The following is an 18,873-nucleotide window of genomic DNA, read 5'->3' as shown; positions in this document are numbered from 1 at the left end:
GGGTGAAGAGTGCATAGAGCATGGGGCTCAGCACGCAGCCCTGCGGAGTTCCTGCGTTTATGGTATTTGACCTGGACGTGTGGTTCCCAATTCTTACGGACTGGTGTCTGCCCGTTAGAAAGTCCAGAAGCCAGTTGCAGAGGGTGGGTGGCACACCAAGATTGTGAAGCTTGTTTATGAGCTTCGAAGGTATCACTGTGTTGAATGCTAAGCTGTAAGCAATAAACAGCATTCGGACATAGCTGTCCTTGTTTTCCAGGTGGGTGAGGGCAATGTGTATTGTTGTGCTGATGGCGTCCTCTGTGGATCTCTTCCATCTGTAGGCAAACTGGAGAGGGTCCAGAGCGTCCGGAGAGATGGTCTGGATGTACCTCATGACGATTCTCTCGAAGCACTTCATCACTATTGGAGTCAGTGCAACGGGTCGGTAGTCATTGAGGCAGGATGCTTTCTTGTTTTTTGGCAGCGGCAGGATAGCGGTCCTCTTTAAGCAGGTGGGAATTGAGGCTTGTGCGAGGGACAGATTGAATATATCGGTAAAGGCATCAGCTAGCACCGATGAGCAGGTTCTAAGTATGCGTCCGGGGATGTTGTCTGGGCCGGCTGATTTCCGTGGGTTTGTTTGTTTAAAAGTCTTTGCCACAACTGCAGATGTGACCGTGAATGGTGGGTTCTGTGTGTCCACACCAGGCAGTTTAATACCCAGTGGGTCATTGTCCAGCTTCTGTGTGCTGTTCCTGAGTTCAGTGACAGCTCAGTAACAACACGAGCAACGTTGTTTATGGACAAACCGGTCAACGCTCTTCACTGAATAGGGATTTCAGGGCAGAATGGTTTTTTCCCCCAGTCACCTTTTAAATTACTTTTTAATATTAATGTAGCTCACAGTTAATTAAAAATATTACAGTGAAAAGACTTACACGGTACTTTTCTTTTCTCTGCCCATATTTCCGGAAGCTTTCCTGTAAATGAATTGCAGGCCGTGTTTTATTGAGCGAAATGAGCCCATAGCTGACGAACGTCAGGCGTGTTTATGGGATGAACTGGTTAACGGCGCTCAGTGGGAGTTTGTAGAGATGATATATTTTTGTTTTCAGGACTCTTCCCTGGGGCGCGGCAGCGTGGCGGATTTGGCCGGGTCCCACTCTCTGGTGGGTCTGAGGTTCGAGTCCCGCTTGGGGTGCCTTGTGATGGACTGGCGTCCCGTCCTTGGTGTGTCCCTTTCCCCTCCAGCCTTGTGCCCTGTGTTGCCGGGTTAAGCTCCAGCTCGCTGCAACCCTTGTCCCGCGACAAGCGGTTTCGGACGGTGTGTATGTGTGTGTGTGAACTTTCCCTGTGCTTCCGGTATAGGCGCCAGACACCAAGACCCTGCACTGGACAAAGGCTTTTGATAATGAAAGGACAGAAGCGTCTATTATAGTATTTTGTATTGTAGCTTTGTTTGTCTGTGGTTTGTGCAGAACTTCTCCACTTAAAAAGTGTCCAGAAGTATCTGTTATTGAGCATTTATGGATTGTGACATGATAAAAGTAACTGTTGACTGAATGAGAAATCGTGCTCCAGTGCACTTGTGCTCCCAGCTGTGTTCTGAAGTGTACCGTATATAAAACACTCTGTACATATACAGAATATTCTGCTCTTACATTACATGATTATCAAAAAACTTCAAGGCCTTTAGAATTAAAAACCAAAGTCAAACCAAAGTCCCATTTAAAAATGTTGTGCAAAGAAATTTTAATGAATTTGTTTTTAATTAGTATTTCATTAATTTGTTATACCATATTTCCAAATGCTCAAGAGCCAACAAAATATAATAAAACAGTTTATTGTTATAGAGGGCAGCTGTCATATTTGTATCAAAATTCAACTGAGAAAATAGTTTTCCCACCTACAATACAACCGAAGATGAATGTAGGAACTGAGCAAGATTAACAGGATTTTTTTTCTTTACAAATAACAGGCCACAGCGTACTTATTAGGAAGCATCACATACCTCAGTACTGTAGTTTCTTACACCTGCTCCTGCAAAAAAAGTGTATTAATTTTCACACACTAGAAACCTTAAATTTAGCAACTAAAATTTACTAAGACCTTTATAAAAAATGAATTATCAAAATACATTTTTTTTCATTCACGTCAGGTCTAGTATCGGCAGAGAGGGCACATTATATAGTAGTGTCTATTGTATTATCATCACATTATAAAGTGTCATATGTATAGAATAGTATTGAACATTTTCTATTTTATAATATAATTTTAAAATATATTTTGTATTTTAACATTTTCTATTGCTGCACTATTTCTAACTGGTTAATAAGTAGATATATACAGAGAAATTCATTATATATAGTGGCTGCTCAGCAAACGCAATTAATACCTGAATTCTACCCAAACTCATTTTGTTTCTCAATTCTATGACTTTGATCTTATAATAATATACAGTCCCCCTCAATATATACACAGGCTAGGTTCTGTAAAAATCCCATTTCATCCCATCCTGACTATTGACCAACTCATGCCATAATTATGGGCTCATAATGCTCATCGTATTATTATGGATCAGCAACCCTGAGAAAAATCAGACAGGAGACGCTATGAAACATGCAGAACAATGCAAACACACAATTCAAAAATACAATTAATTAAACCTTAGAAAACCTGTATATTCAAAAATGTGTATTACGAACAATTAAAACCAGATGAGCCCATCCAAAATGCTTCATGGGTGTATGTTCTGCATGAATGAGAAGAGGTTGAGATTTTTGTGAAAAATGAATGGAACAAACACTTCTGAACTTTTCCTAACTTTATAAGTGTGAAATTAAATTTTAAAGATATGATCAGATTTTTTCTGATTCTTGCTGCAAGAATTGTGCTTGAATTCCCTGAGAAAAAGACACACTGTAATTAAGTCGGCTGTACATAAATGCAGGTATAATAGCTCCTCATGTTATAAACATTTGAGCTTCTAATTTTAAAACATATGGACATTTTCCAATGTATTTTTAATTGTATTCTTTTTTCAAGCGTCTCTCTGTTGCAGAGCAAAGTTCACTCACAGGTGACCCAGTTGTTAATGGGCAGTAAAACACACCTAATAAAAAAGTATCAGTGTAAAATGCTTCTTGTAGTGGTGTTTGGTTTGGTTATGGGAGGCAGTAACTGTAAAACAACTTAAAATGAAACAAAATATAACATACATGAGCCTGACTGCTCAGACAGCTGATATCAGGAAACACTGTTACATTTTGTGAAGTGTTTGATTTGTAAATAATATATCTGATTCATATAAAGCAAAAATTCTTTTATTTTAGACACAGAGAGATTGTGAATTCATGCAATTATATTAATATTTTAATACCAGGTGTACTTCGGGGCCCTGACTTTACTACTTCTAGGTAACACTTATTTTAATACCAATGGAGGTAAACTAATAAGAGCCATAGATATCAGTATTTGAAATATTAATACCAAGTGAATAATGGAGTAGATGAGTGGCTATCAGAGCTCCCAACCAACAGCAACAGGAAGCCTCACTGCCCAGAAACTAGGCTTGTGATCGCAATGTTGTAACTGGAAAAAATCCCTGATGTCTTAATTTTGAATGGAAGATGCTGGAACAGAAAAACAACAATTACGAGTTACAATAATGACAACGAGAAGTCACTGTGACCCCAGTCTTCTCCAACATCAGGCACTTGAACCCAGGCTCCTGGTTGGATCATAGCTGTGGAAGGTGAACAGTGACGTTCCATAACCTCACTCCGAGGTCAGGGCGATCCGGAGCCGATTCCAAATGCATGGGGTGCGAGCAGGACACACACATTAATTATGGAGCAGTCAGTCACCTGTATGGGCACCTTGGAGTGACCTGAACCAGGTGCCTTTGGACTGAGAGAGGAAATCCACACACGTCCTGGGAGGAGCTGAATGACGGAGCTGGATTCGAACCCACGCCCGAAAAAACCTGACGCTGAGAAGCAGCAGCGTTGCCCGCTGCGCCACCGTGCGGCTTAGCGTTGTAATTGATGTCACACAGAGTACAGTAGAGTAGAGTACAATCAGCACTTCTCCTGCACGCAGCTTTTCCGCCGATAGGTGCCGCCAAAGTGCCACTTGCCCCAGCACTGCCTTGCCGGGGTACTTTGTAGCGCTGAAAGAGACTTTACCAGACCGGCGATCCGCCACCTTCATTGCAATGGAATCGATCATAGACATACATAGTAGAAAAAAAGCCGAGTTCCGCTACTTACAAACACGGCGATCCGGTAGCTTGTTTCTCTCTGCAGATGTGTGTTGTGTGTGTGTGAGAGAGAAGCTGCGTCGGTGCGTCAGGCCCGCCGCCGAGGGGGGGCACGCCTCTTCCGAGCGCCTGCGCCACCGCGGGGAGGGTGTGTGTGTGTGCGCGCGCGTGCGAGCGTGCGGCGTAGCGCGAGAAAACTCCTCGCTGCACTTACTGTACATGAACGTCACTGAAGAAGCGGGCAGAAAAATCAGAAGGAAAGGAGAGGGCGCGCCTCAAAACGCCCTCGCCGCCGCGACAACAAGTGAGTGCGAGCGGAGGCGCGAGGAAAGGACAACGGACTGGAAGCCCGCGCGGATTCGGAGCCCAGCGCCGTTCGGACTTGGCCGCTCGCTCGGGGCTCCCAGGCTGCCAGCTTCGGGATCCTTCCCGCTCGATGCGCGCCTCTACTTCTACGTAAGATCATGTGAGCGCGGACGGTCGGTTCGGCGGAGGTGCGCGCGTGCCCAGGCCGCTCCGCAGATGGCTCCCGTCGCCGCTTGAACTGAAGTGAAGGATGTTCCCCGGCAGCCGCGCGAGAGCCGAGCGGGCTTTCTGGCGTAACGAGTCGTGTGTGCCGAGCTCTCGTTCCACCTCCGGATGGCAGCCCGCGAGCCCCTGCGCGCCACAGTGACACTCGGCACACACACGGACTGAGGCTGAGCGAGCGAGCGAGCGAGCGAGCGCCCACCGTTCGTTCGTTCATTCGTTCGGTGGTATTTTGTGTGTCAAACGAGCCGCGGCGGGACTACCTGCCAGGGATACGCCATACGGTCCGGCGACTGCAGCTTGGATTTCCAAGTGATTTTTTTTCCCCTCAGTTTTTTTTTTTGTGATTCCCTTCATATCGAGAACCGCGTCCATCCATGGAGCTGGAGAACATAGTAGCAAACACGGTACTGCTCAAGGCAAGAGAAGGTAAGTAAGGCAGAGACTACGCCGTGCAGCGCAGGAGCCGCTGAGTATAATGGTCAGCCCTTTGAAATACTGCGACGGCGGCCGCTGCTGTGGCTTTTAGCACCAAGTCATGAAATAAATGGCTGTCGCTGCGCTGACGACGCGAATGTTCCTCGCAGCGGTGCGAGCTGCTGGCGCTCGTGCTCGCTCGTGCTCGCTCGCCCGCGCGCGCGCTGAGGCCCACCGCCGGCACCTCGTTCGCGCTCACGCGCTCGGCGCGTATCTCGTGCGCTTCTTCTTTAGGCCCCCGGGAGCCGAAACAACTTTGTGGAACCATTTGGCTCGGCTGCACAAAAACGGCTCAAATCATTAGCGACTTGGAATTAAATTTGTAGCGGCGACAATAACGTAAAAAATCATGTGCTCGCGCTTCGGGAGTAGTCCGTGGCGTGGAGACTCACTTATGTACAGCCATGCTTCGCTCCTCTCTCTCTCTCTCTCTCTCTCTCTCTCTCTCGGGAGGTGGCGGGTCGCGAGGCTCAGCTATGACCTGCTTTTCCAACACCAGCCACAGTCCTTCTCTGAGGCAAATGCAGGGCAGCCTCCTCTCCTCCAATAACCCTTCTTTCTCTCTGTGAACCTAGTGTTTCATTCCTATATATGTCAGAGGAGACACAGCAGCAACATCTCGATTTAGTTGGGTTTTCTCCCCACACAAATGGGGCTCGATGTGCTGCGCTTCACGCTTTCGCAGTGTCTCCTTCCCAGAGCAGAGGTGCGCTGCAAGTGTGGCTTTGGTGTGGGAACTTCTCCGCAGCCTGGTGGTATCATCGTGGAGAGGCCTGGACTGACAGCTCTAAGCAGTGTTGGACAAATCCTGACAGCTTGAGCTTGACTTGATGTCCTTAGGGATGCTGCTTCAGTTTGAAACTGTAATACAGCAGGTTCTTTCCTTAAAAAACTCAGCCACTTCCCAAAAATCATTTGACCACTTTTCATGGGGCAGCAGGTAGCATGCAGTTTGAACTTCTGCTGTACACTCGAAGGACCCAATTTGGAATCCCATGACCTGCTGCAGTACCCTTGAGCATGGTACTTATCCTCGGTTGGTCCAGTAAAATTACCAGCTGTATGAGTGGGTAAATAACTAAGTAGCAGTCCCGTGTATTTAGTCTTAAAGATGCTGGAAGATGGGTCAGACCTGGGATGTGTTTGAACAAGAAGTCAAGTTTGGGTCTGAAAGCTATGCAGCGTTACTATTCAGTGACCTCCCACTTGTAGACAAAGGACTTGTATTTTGCTCTCTGTAATAACGGGTGCTCAAAATAAAATGAGCAGTGCAGAAACTGCACCCAGTATCAACTGCAGATTTAAAAAGAAATGGGTGTAAGTTTCATAGTTGGTCTAGAGATGATACTGTATTGTCATTGTATGCAAAGCAATATGAAATTTTCTATATCAGTTCCATCAAGTGTTTGTAATAAATGCTTTTTATAGAGTCCTTTCATGTGTTCAGGAAAATGAATTCTCTCTATGCTTCTGTTTGACAAGCAAATACTTGAGTTTGAATTCAGTCTTTAAGGCTTGTTCACATTTGTGGAGCTATGTAAATGTGCAAAAATATGTCAAGTAGAAGCTTCACAGGCTGAGTGAAAAACCTGCAATGTAAGTGCTATGAATTAAATGCAAACAACTTTTTTAGCACACCTGAGATGTGGAAATACTAGGCTGGGGATGGTTTTGTGGCCTTGGCCTGGAAGAAAGCTGGAAGGCAGAGGTGTTAGCAGGGGGCCTTCAGGGCCTCTGAGTTCACCTGGGAGCAGAATATGAGGAAGAGGAGGAATAACTGATTGCTCAAAGAAGTAATCAATCAGATAACATCACTAATTTGTGCAAAAATGTATGACATTAACCGATTTAGATGTTGGTGGAAGTGTGCTTTATCCTATAAATGTTCTAATCTGTGAAAAATTCTTACCAACAGATTTTTTTTAAACTCCTCCAAATGTTTCAAATGGTTTGTTTAAATACCAAAATAGTTTTTATAATTCAGTCATAAAAGTCAAAATAAAGTGACAAATTTCATTAGAAAATGTGTAAACCTGAATTCATTTATAACACTTAAATCTTACCTCGAAGTTGATCAGATGTGGCTTGACTGAGGACCTTGCAGAAAATTCTATGAATTTAATTGTAAGGGTGAGGATAAAAGCTACTGCATGCTGATTGGCTGGAGGGAGCCTGTGCAGCCTGGAGTGAAGCATGTTGGGTCGTTTGAGCCCTGAGGGTACTATGGAACTGCTTCAGGCGGCTGGGCTGGCAGAACACTAAGATGATGTAAAGGTGGTAAATGAGACAGTAGTCAAAGTAATGAATTACTGTTGAGGGCAAGATGTTAGCCAGTGTTCCTCTGTACTTTATGTAGTTCATTTATTACAAGCCATTTACACAGCTGAATAATTTTGTGAAAGAGATGAACTTTTTTAGCCTTGTGGCTCTTGGATTCAGGGGTTCAGTAAGCCATCCTATGAATTGAAATAGCAACATGTTGGTCACTGATCTAGTCCGGTGTGAAGGTCGGAAGACGAGGGTTTTCCCCGGTTCAGTTCAGCACTGGTCCTGGGATTGAAAGGCTAGGTAGTGTGTTCCTTGGAAATGAATTTGCCTTGGACTGTGGAGGGAGAACCAATGGGTTGGACTTAGATGAGACGTGCAGTTGGGTTCAAAAGTAAGATCTTGGTGAGGACGCTGTTTTGAAGGAGATCTGGACGGAACACAAAGAATTAATGTTGTTCTTGGTATGGGATGCTGATAGGAGGACAAAACACCTGTGTGCCATGCTCTTTATGATGAGAATCAATGGAATTTTAGCTGGATACTAGTTAGGTGGATGAATTTTTTAAAAGTGTTAATATACCATGACGACTGTAGCTGTTGGCTTCTGTGAAGACTGCTTGGCTACGCTATTGCCATTGTAGTTTTCTTGTATTCTGTGATTGAGCAAAAGTGTCTTTGTGGATGAATGATGCTAAAGGAATATGTTTGTTAAAAGTCATATCCATAGCTTAGAAGTATACACTTCTAGGGTTGCTTTTTGAAGCAGCAGCCTTACTTGTTTTTTGCAATAGTAGTTCTCTTTTAAGAAATATTACTTTGTTGCAGTGATATCCTGCTATTCTTTCAAAGCCAATGAAATACAAGTTGGCGTGTACACTGTCTAGGGTATTTTATCACATCTAATTACAAATTGTCATTTTCAGTTCTGCTGCAAAGGAAGATTGTAATAGTTTATAAAATAAAAGGCAAGCACTTCAAGGCTATATTATGCCATAATGAAGGTCTGTTAAACATTTTAAAATTATATTTTAGCAATTGCTATTTAAATAATTACCATATAAAGGATGTTTGGTGCCTATCAGTGTGGTCAGGGCAAGTGGTAGCTTGTTCTGTCTCAGAAAGGCAATATTAAAAAATCGGGTAAACATCCAACTGGGTTACAAACCTTATATGCTTGACGTCAGTTTATTGTAACCTGTGCTGTAAAGAGGACCTTTGAAGCTTTGGCTGTCAGATTGTACCTGACTTGAAACCAGTCGAACGGGAAAAATGGAAAGTACTTTTTTTCAGGTGCATTAGGGCATAGCTAGAGAGGACTGGGTGACAGGTTTGCAAGCCAGGTATACATTAGTGTACCTCCAAATATCTGTCCTGCTGAGTGCTTTGAAAAGTTTTGCTTCAGCCCTGAGGCCACTGAGACAGGGGGTGGCTGTCCTTTCCCCACCCGTTTTATTTATTGTGACAGTTTTTCTTGCAGGAATTGGCCCTGAGATGCATGTTCTCCTTCTGGTGGTTTCACAGATGGAGATGGCAGGAAGGCACAGTTTACACTCACCCCAGTTTGTTTACGCGACCGGCCCTACACTTCCGGAAATCACTGAAATAAACCCAAACCCTCCAGTAAGGACTAAATGCAAAACTGACACCGTCCTTAGCTCTGCTTCGTGAATTTCTGGGTAGAAACGGTAATCAAAATGCTCATACAATGAGTTTATGTAATAGTATTCTTTGTGCTCATGGCAAGCAGCCTCATGATACAGGTTGAGTGAGTTCCCACCCTTCTATTTCAAGGTGCTTTTGTTTAATGGAACATATAGATGATGATGTAGACAGTCAAAACTTATGTACCCATGACAGGAAGGACACTTGGCTGGTTAAATGTATTTTTGCTTTGTGTGTTGTATTTGTTTCACAGCATCATATATATTAATAAAATCAAGAAAAGATTAATATTAACAGTTGATATGTCGTGCACCTGTTATAAAGGGCTGCGCAGTGCCTGTGTCACTGAGCACTCAAGGACATTATGAATGAGAAGGTAGCAGAGATGCCAGGTGTTCTCCTTAAATTGTTGTCTTGTGTTGCTGTCTATTTAAATTGCCCACCTTTAATTTGTTGTACTTGACCTGTAGACCAAGTGGTGACCTCTGTGTCTGGCTTTTATGCATGAGCTATGGAACTGTTTTGCATGCCAGACTTTGACAACTTTTTCATCTTTCCTGTTGAGATCTCAAAAAGGTAAAATAAGTTGTGTGCTGCCTGGATGGAACCTCTTGGATGTGGCCCCCCCTAGACTGTAGTTGAATATCCCCACTTTACTCGATTCCTGGGAAGTTTGACTCTAGAATTAAGTCCTTTGTAATTTTTGGATCTTGGATAGCAGCTATGTCGAAAACTTGTTTTTCTGTCAATAGATTGGAGAAGTAAATAAATTACATTAAAGGAGATTCATTTCCTGGCTGGATATACACCTGACTGCAAATTCAGATAGCTGAAACCTAAAGTGGTACTATGAGTGAACAACACCTCTACATGGGAAAGAACATCAGAATAGCTGACCAGTTCCAATTACATTATTTGCCTTTTTCGAAGATAGGGCTATCAATTGTTTCTGGGTTTCGACCTGGTTCAAGATTGTGCTATAACACCCATCAAAAAAGTAAAGCATCTCTAGTGACAAAGCCAAAGGCTGAAAAGGTTTTTCTTGACCAATAGAAAGGAAATAAAAGAAGGACTTGGTCTGGAACATATCAGGTACCCCGTAATCGCAAATGAGGAGAATTTAATGCACAAATTGTTACGGCAGTGTCAAGAACTGGACAAGCCTGACTTGTAGAATTGTTGGTCGGGGTTGGTTTGTAAAGTGATGACAAACATTGTCCATCTTTTTGGATTAATTTATGTCGCTATAGTAAGCATTTATGCAATGTGTGAAGAAGCTGTTTATGTTCCAAAGGCAGTAGCTGGGTTTATGCTGTAATAAACCACTGCAGTGTCCTAGCTGGCACTGTCCTGGAGGAATGAAAAGAACAATAAAACAGGACGTTAAAAATTTAATTTCGGAGAGAGGTGGTTAAGTAGTGTTTTCATCAACCCCCAGCTACGGAAGCATTACTTGTACAGACAAAATTAACAGTTTATCACTTCCTTTTTTGTCTGTGGTTTGCAGGATGATGTAGTCTAAAGGTGTGGAGTTTTCACAGGAACACAAGAAACTAACAACTAAAACAGAATTGACATTGGTCAGAATAGCAATGATTGTGTAAATGAATATGATAAAGCAAGTATCTTTGGGTCACGAGTTGCTTGCTGCAGTCTTCTTTCCCTTAGGAAATCTTCCAACTGCCCTGTAGATTTGGCATCGCTGGTACGTCATTCATCCTGACCTGTAGCTGTGTCAGAGAAAAGGAATTAATATAGCCATGCGGTTACAATGCCTTTAAAGGTGCATATATTTTAGCAAGTGGCGTATCTATCTTGGTGCAGGAGAGAGATGGGTATGTCACAGTTAAGGTGAGAAATGCAGTCACCGGAAAGAGATGTTCCACAGCCATGATTATGCTAGACTTTGCATTGAGTCTGTTGCCCAGAAAAGTTAGACACTTTGCACAGCACTTGAAGGTTGGACTCACTCACTCTCTCGTTCATTCTTGCTAACCGCTTGCCCATGACAGGGTTGCGGTGGTCCAGAGTTTATCCTGGAATCACTGAGCACCCTGGATTGAGACCCCAATCCATTGCAGGGTACTTGAATGTTGCAGTGTTTCGCAACATAGGAATGACGTCTTTTCCTTTTACTGCCGTCCAGGCGACGTTATTACTTCCAGGCGACTCCTCCTACCGCTGAAGATCATTTCTGGGGAGGAGAGTCACTGCTCTTTCCTTTAGCAAAGTGTTTATAGTGAAATGTCTCAGTAAGCACATCATTATAAAACCTTTCAGACTTGTTTGTGTGTTGATGTGAATAGCAAAGAAGCAATAATACTTGTAATATAGGAATATGTACTTGTATAAAGGCCGTTTCAGGAGGTGGTGATGTTTAACTGCGGCCTGACTTCACGGTATAATGTAGCCTCTCCTGTCAGATCCCATTATGTCAGACCTTTGGCTACTCATGAACCGCAGTGAAAAACAAGTTTTACATGTATATGACTGCCTGTGATCTTAGTGAGAATAGAATGCTGCAGGTACAAGGGCTCACAGGTGTGCTTTGTACAGGTTCCTAGAGAACTTGCCTGCCTGACATATTGCTGTAACATTTGTTGTGGAATGAAAGCCTTTGATTTCTAGGGAAAGTACAGTTGTGAGGAAAAAGTCAGCAAAACCGTTGGAATTGTGTGGATTGCTGCATAATAGCTCATAAATGTGATGATCTGATCTTCAGCTAGGTCATGATAATAATAAAGACATTTATTTAACAAACATCCAACATTTTACATTGCCATATCTTTATTGATCAAATGGGTTAAAGTCAAGATCATTAATGGAAAAAGTACATGAACCCTTATTGAACTTCTTTTTTTGGCAGTAACCTAAGCCAGATGCTTCCTGTTTCTGCTCATCTCACCTGTTCAGCAGTTAGAAGGATTTTTGGCCCATTCCTCACTGTAAAACTTTTTCAGTTCATATAGGATTTAGGCATGTCTCGCTTGAATGGCCTGATTCAGATAATGCCACAACATTTCAGAGGGATTGAGTTCTGGACTCTGACTTTCTGTGATCATTCTAAAATGCAGCATTTCTTCTGTTTCAGCCTCTCTGTTGTTGATTTAGTCACCGTGGTCTCTTCCTGGTCTTATTCCAAGTGAACAGCTTCAGTTGGTGCATCACAACCTCTCAAACTTTCTGCTTGGCTCTACTCACTTAACTTGCAAATTAAATCTCAAAGGATCTCAAGCTTCTATGACATGTTTAGCTGCCATGGTGAAGAACAAACAAACAAAGCGACAGTAGGATTATGTGACTGAATTATGTACTGCTTGCATTTGTGGTGGAAGTTAACTGTAATTTAAGGAGGAAAATGACAAATGATCCCTTCCCACTCTTGTATGATCACACTTAAATTTTTATAACTTCTCAAAGGCAAAAATGTATATAAGGTGTGAAAGTTGTACAGCTCTGATTGTATATCTGCAAAATGAGCTGAAAAATTGAGTAAGATTGTTTTGTCTACTGATGATTTCCTTCTGTAAAATGACAAAAGAATCATAAGCTGCTTTGCATTCTTACAAATTTTGGAAGGAACTTTCTTCTTTTGTTTTTGTTTTGTCCTGTTTTGTTTGTTTAAGATCAGACAGCTCTTCATACATGAAGTGAAGGCAAGTCAGTGACTGTACTTTGCTTTTAGTCTGTGGTACACATTTGGGTATAACTGCTCTACACTGCAGTGGATTCTCTGGAAACATGTGCGTTGCCCTCTAGTGTTTCTTGCGTCGGCTCTGGACCTCTACAACCCTAACTGGAAAATGTACCTGCATGAAAGAATATTGCCAGTGCTGTGGAGTTGGAGTCAGAAGCAATTTTTGGGTTACTGGAGTCGGAGTCGGTAAAAACGAATTGCCTCTGACTAAAGGTACCGTATATGCTGGCATATAAATCAATCCAGCATATAAATTGACCCCCCAAAATTAGAGGTATAATATAGGTTTAGGCCTATATTCGCCAGATAAATTGACCCCCTAAATAATGTGCAACTTTAGGGCAACGCTGTGGAGTCGGAGTCGGAAGCAGTTATTGGGTTACTGGAGTCGGAGGTTTTATGTACCGACTCCACAGCCCTGAATATTGCTACTGGTTCATGTAGATTTTCTTGGCTCAATCCTGGATATGGCATTAAATTACATGTACTCAGACAGAAGGTGTGATTTTGATGACAAATTTTTTTCCAGACATAGGAAATTTTTTATTCTATATTCCAGGTCAAGTCTGCCATTGTGTTAGAGCAGTTGTGTTTTGATGAAAACTAAAGGGGATAACAGAAGAAAAGAGGAGGGGTCAGTCCCACTGCTTAACATGTTGGATGTGATTCTCCCCCCCCCCCCTTGTTGGAAGCTTGTTTTTCTGAGCTACGGTGCCATGTGAACAAACAGCTCATTGGTTCGCCTGTCACGAATGAGGAAACCTCCATCTGCCATCGGTCCACCCGCGGCATTCACATTGACCGTCTGAAGGTCCCAAAGGAAAGGCCAGCCAAATGTGTATGGACGTGATTTGGAACAATGAAGAATAAATTGTGTGTCGGGTTCAGGTACTGTTATTAATGTATAATGGGTCTCAGGCAATAGCAGGTTAGTACAGTAGTCATACATGTTTAAGTCAGATCACTTTTTGGGAATTATTTGTACATGAGAGTTAACAAAATGATCTAAGCAAATGCATGAAGAGTATTTTTATTTTGGTCAGCCAAATTATAAAGTGAAACATGGAAAGTAGTAGTGTTTCTGTGAGAATCCCAAACAATGAGGTTCTGTAATATATTTCTAATTAAATTCACAATATGTGGCATGACCCCACAAGCATGAGACATTTAGATAAGTTTAAAGCCATGCTTTTTCTGGCCCGGGTTCCCACAACTGATTGTCGACTGACATTTACAAGCGCCTTTGAGTGTTCGTTTCCTGTGTAGAAACGTTAAAGAATAACAGCAGAATGCGTACAGCAATAGTGAAAGTGTCAGAAATTCAGACTTTGAAGACAACAATAGGTCAGCTTTTATTTTAGAAAAATCCTAACGTGGGAGTTGAGGGGCTCGATTCTCAGTCTTTATGACTTTAAAGTTTTTTTATTTCAGTATGATATTTCCCAGGGATTTTTTTCCTGAGGAAGAGCAAGGTTAAACTCAGCATTTGGGTCACTGAATGAATTATTTATTTTTACAGCACAGTAATAGCTTATATTAGTGTCACCCAACCTTAGCCCCTCATCTGCTGATTTCATTCTATGGTTCATTGGTTATTTCGGAGTGAATTATTCTAAAAATCTGTAACAGTCGAGATTTAGTGGAGCTTTCTGTGTATTACAAATATTGTAAAATATTGTAAAATGTAACAGTTTCTCTATTCCACCATACTTTTGACCCCACATGAAATAAGTGAATGAAAGGAGTACAAATTAGTATGCAGGGCAAAGGAACGCGCACAGGAACGTAGGAGGAGCATAGAGCGGCAGGTGTACACGATGGTATGCAGGAGCGAACCCCCTTCTGCCTGGTGGTCAGTAGGCAGTGATATGCCTCTGAACTTGCAGCTGGGGTCCTGTGTAGTGAGCGAGTTGATGCAAAGTGACGTGAGAAGAGGCTGGTGGGGCTTGGGGGGGTGTCCAGAGGAAATGGAGAACAGCTGGACAGGGGAATTGTAAGCACTGACAGGCTAATCCGTTTAACCCCCTTTCCCTTCCTGTCTGGCCATCTATCTTGCTTCCTGGTGTGTTTATTTGTCTACAGATTACAGATATTGGTGCCATCTGGGCATTTGAAAATATATATATATATATATATTAAGCATCTTGTACAGGAATGAATTGAATGGAATTATGCTCTAATTTTGCATTGAACAGGTTTGTATCTTCATACCTTCTCAGCTCATGAGGTATGAGTGTGTCTTTGTTCATGCTGTTGTAAAATGGTTTAATGGAGCCATTAAATTCTTGCGGCTACTGATGGGGCTCGGTGGCGTGGCTTAGATTGGGCCACAATAAAGTGAGAGGTTGGCTGAAGCCCACCAGGTGTTTCTGTGCTATGACAGTCGGCAGGAGATCACTCGACACAAGGACAATCCCCAAAAATGGACTCGCCACCTTGAACGAGCTCTTTTTGGAGGCGTCGGTCCACCTCTGCCGTTAGTTTTGATGAAGGCAGACAATAGATTTAACAGACCACGTTTGTGAATGCCTGAAACTTTTAGACTGATACTATGTGTAAATTTAACTGTGGCTCGAGAACCTTTTTTGATTTTGTGTTGACTGCTCAATGAGCCTCTTGTCTTCACAAAGCACCTGCAGCTCTGTTTTGGAGCTCTTGGTGTTGTAAGGCGACCTGCGAAACCCGTAGGACTCAACCTTTCGGAACCGTAGCTCTGTGCTGTACGACGTAGTGTGGCATATTGGGTTTGTTTGCATTTCCAGCTGCAAGGTGTATTTTTCGAAAGAGAAAGTTGCAGCACTGGTCCTGGGCCATGAGAATGCATCGATGTCTCTTGCACCAGCAATCTTGTGATATTGGGCGATGAGGTCACAGACGTGTCATGTTTCTTGTAGTATTCTCTCTTGGCTGTATCAGATTTTGCCCTCAGGACAGGCTGCTATTTTTAAACCAGCACACACATTATTTGCTTGGATTAGCATGCAAGAAAGGAGGAAACAAATTATCATAGTTTATTAACCACACGTAACTGTCTGAACTGCAGTCAAACACGTTTCTTCCTCCTATAAGAGTGATCGCACCGAAATTGATGTTAACGGCCTTCTGTTACTAAATGGCAGTCATGGCAGAAAAAGAAGTTAAATTCATGAGAATTTATTGATGTTTCTTTTCCTTTGCAGCTTCTTTGTACTTCTGCCCCTTGGGATATGATCACCAACACAAACCTCTCTGGTGGAGAACAGCAAAGACTAAAAGCAGTGACTAAACTTCCTGCCAATTTTCTTAGGGTTCCTGTACCTTGTGAATGAAGGTGAATTCCGACAAGGGCATGCTTGGCACTGAGCAGCAGAATGAAACATGGCTTTATAAGTATAGCATTACTGTTTGTAGACCTCGGAAAAGAATGAATAAAAAAGCAAATAATCCCATTATTAACATTATTGTCATCAAACTGGTTCTGTCCTCCTATTGTCTCCTCTTCACATTTGGAGAAACTTGACAAATGTACTATGTATCCTTTGTTCGGAGAAATTTACCTAAGCAGCCTTTCGTATATTGTATGCACTCATGTATTTTCATGCTCTGTTTTGTGAGTTTTGGCGTTGATGTACAACATCCTGTTAGTTTGGATTCAGTGAGTCAGGCTCTCTGAAACTGGCACAGGGCTTAGACTTTTGTTGGTTATCACCAGCGAGAAGGTCAGCCCACAGCCTGGCATCAGATGGTAGCTTTCGCCTGTTTCCTAGCATCATAAAATGTTTTACCGAGACCACCCACACACACTCTGCTTGTGCAGGAAACATCAACACATTCTTATGTCCCCAAGAGTGCAGAAAGTGAGTTCATAGGGTTCAATGAGTTGAATCGTACAGTCCGCGACACAAAATCTGCTGCACTGGGTCCTCCAGCCCTGGTGTCTGACATGCCTCTTGTCTAAAACATTGCCTCTGGAAGCTCACCTGTATGCTTTTGTTATGCAATCTTTCTGCGCACCCACTTCCTCTGGAGGTGGATGATGTCATATTTACATCTAGGCTGCGATCAACACCTCCACAGAATGAGACAGTTTGCTGCAGAACAGTTAGACATTTGTGAGCCAAAGCTTGAAATGGGCAGTGCTGTCAGTTTTGGAGAAATGCTGAAGTTCTGCCTTTCGTCAAGCAGCAAAGTCCTCTATTGCGGCAAACTGTTGCTCTTTGGCTGTTTTGTGACCCGACAATGTGGCAAAAAAAGTTGAATGGAGGATGTGGTTAGCGGCCGTCTTCAACGACAAGCGTGAGTGCAGGAGGATGAGGTGACGTGAGAAGGAAAATGAGAGAGAATGGTGGCAGGAGGGGATGGAATGGGAACGGGAACTTTGTAGATTCGCGACTGTTCCAAATGTTCTCCATTTGGTGAGTATGGGTCACCTGAGGTCCAGAGCTTTAATAATGGCCATGTGACCCTTTCTAGATTTATACGTTTCGTAAGTGTTCCTCCAGGGAGGAAATTCCTTAGGGAATTTCTTAAAGTGCAGCACAGTTGGCCTCTCAGAAACTGTTTTTGCCTGCTTGAATTTTGATGGGTTTAACTTTAAGTTGGTAAAATTTGTATTGGACTGGACTGACTTAAAACAGGTTTAATGGTGTACCACAGTCTTCCAGCAGCTTACCCTACAGTGTTGTGGGGGGGGGGCGGAATAGCCCCTTCCTGATTTGCTGTATTATTTAAATTTTTTGACACTGAATGTTTTCAGGTCTTTTCAAAATCTAATATTACATAAAGGGCACCTGAGTGAACAAATACAGTAGTTTTCCACACATTGCCAAGTGGTATTGGATAAATTTGTTCTTTAAGTGAAACTTAAAAAATGTATCTTCTCTTCACTCAGGGGCCCTTTATCTAATTACATGTTGGCTGAAAAAAATCAAAATAAAGAAATCTGCACTAATAGAGGAAATGAGGAAATACTTTTTCATGGCACTGTAATTACTTCTCAAATTTGGTTGGTTTGACATTAATTTGGTTAGTTATCCTTAATTTGGTTGATTACGTTTTTGCACCTGATTGCACATTTGCTTATGCACACACAGAACTAAAGAAGGCTGTCTTTTTAAAATGATGACTTTCTTTTGGTTTCTTTGCATATATAGCTAAAAAAAAAAATACTGGATCAATTTCAGTGTGCAAAAATGGTTTCAAAGCCGCTTCTGAGTGGCAAAAATTGAGAAAATCGGAAAGGGGACAAATACTTTTTCATGGCATTGTGTGTCGGGGAAAAAATGAATCGGGTGACGAGTCTCACTGAAATGAACATTAGCTACAACGTGTTTAAATATTTAATACATTTTTATGTCTACTGCTGGGAAATGGTTTTGTTAGCATTGTGTATTGTTTCTTCCAGGAAGTCCTGTGCTTGAAACAGCACGTGAACGGATTCGCACACATATTTTGAAGAGAAAGCAGTCCACTTTAAGTGTGTGAATTGTTTTCTAATGAAGACGCTTATTACTTTTGCTGCCTATTATGTTAACTTTGAGTTCATCGCAGATTATCAGCAGTGTCTTGGTTAAGAAATTGGCTCTGTGGTACTTTGGATGCATAATTAATAAAATCGTCCGGGGACGTCTGATGCGAAACACATGACCTGTCTACTCCTGACAGTCTGATTTATTCAGGCTTTTGCTTTCCAAAAAAATAAAGAACAGAGAATGTCTACATGACCTTTAAGAGGTAAACTTCACGTAAGCTGTAAATCCTCTCGTTGTTCCTATCTGTCCTTCAACATTTTGTGAATTTCAGATCTGTTCTTTGAGCCATTGAACAGATCATTTTTACATTTGCTGCCCTGGTCCATGCCCGTTTGGAAAGCCTCATGCCCCACGTCATTTTCTGTAGCATGTTATTAAGAGAAACAGAATTCGTGTGCTTATGGTCGTGTCTACCTAACAGCTTCCAAATGAAAGATGTTGTAAAAGTATGCTAAGTGGATGCTTTTCGGGGGGCTATTTCTTTTGCA

General features: G+C 42.4%; 1 protein-coding gene across 1 annotated transcript in view; it reads left to right on the top strand.

Annotated features, from left to right (window-relative positions):
• The first annotated feature begins 2,297 nt into the window (after positions 1 to 2,297).
• Positions 2,298 to 18,873, top strand: part of LOC108936160 (G protein-coupled receptor kinase 5-like) — a 34,659-nt gene continuing 18,083 nt past the window's right edge. The window contains exon 1 of the mRNA XM_018755299.2: positions 2,298 to 5,200. Coding sequence (XP_018610815.2) covers positions 5,149 to 5,200 — 52 coding nt within the window. The 5' untranslated portion in view covers positions 2,298 to 5,148. The remainder of the gene's footprint in view (positions 5,201 to 18,873) is intronic.

This window comes from Scleropages formosus, chromosome 6 (genome assembly GCF_900964775.1).
Source record: "Scleropages formosus chromosome 6, fSclFor1.1, whole genome shotgun sequence".
Lineage (NCBI taxonomy): Eukaryota > Metazoa > Chordata > Actinopteri > Osteoglossiformes > Osteoglossidae > Scleropages > Scleropages formosus.
This window is presented reverse-complemented; position numbering and strand designations above follow the sequence as displayed.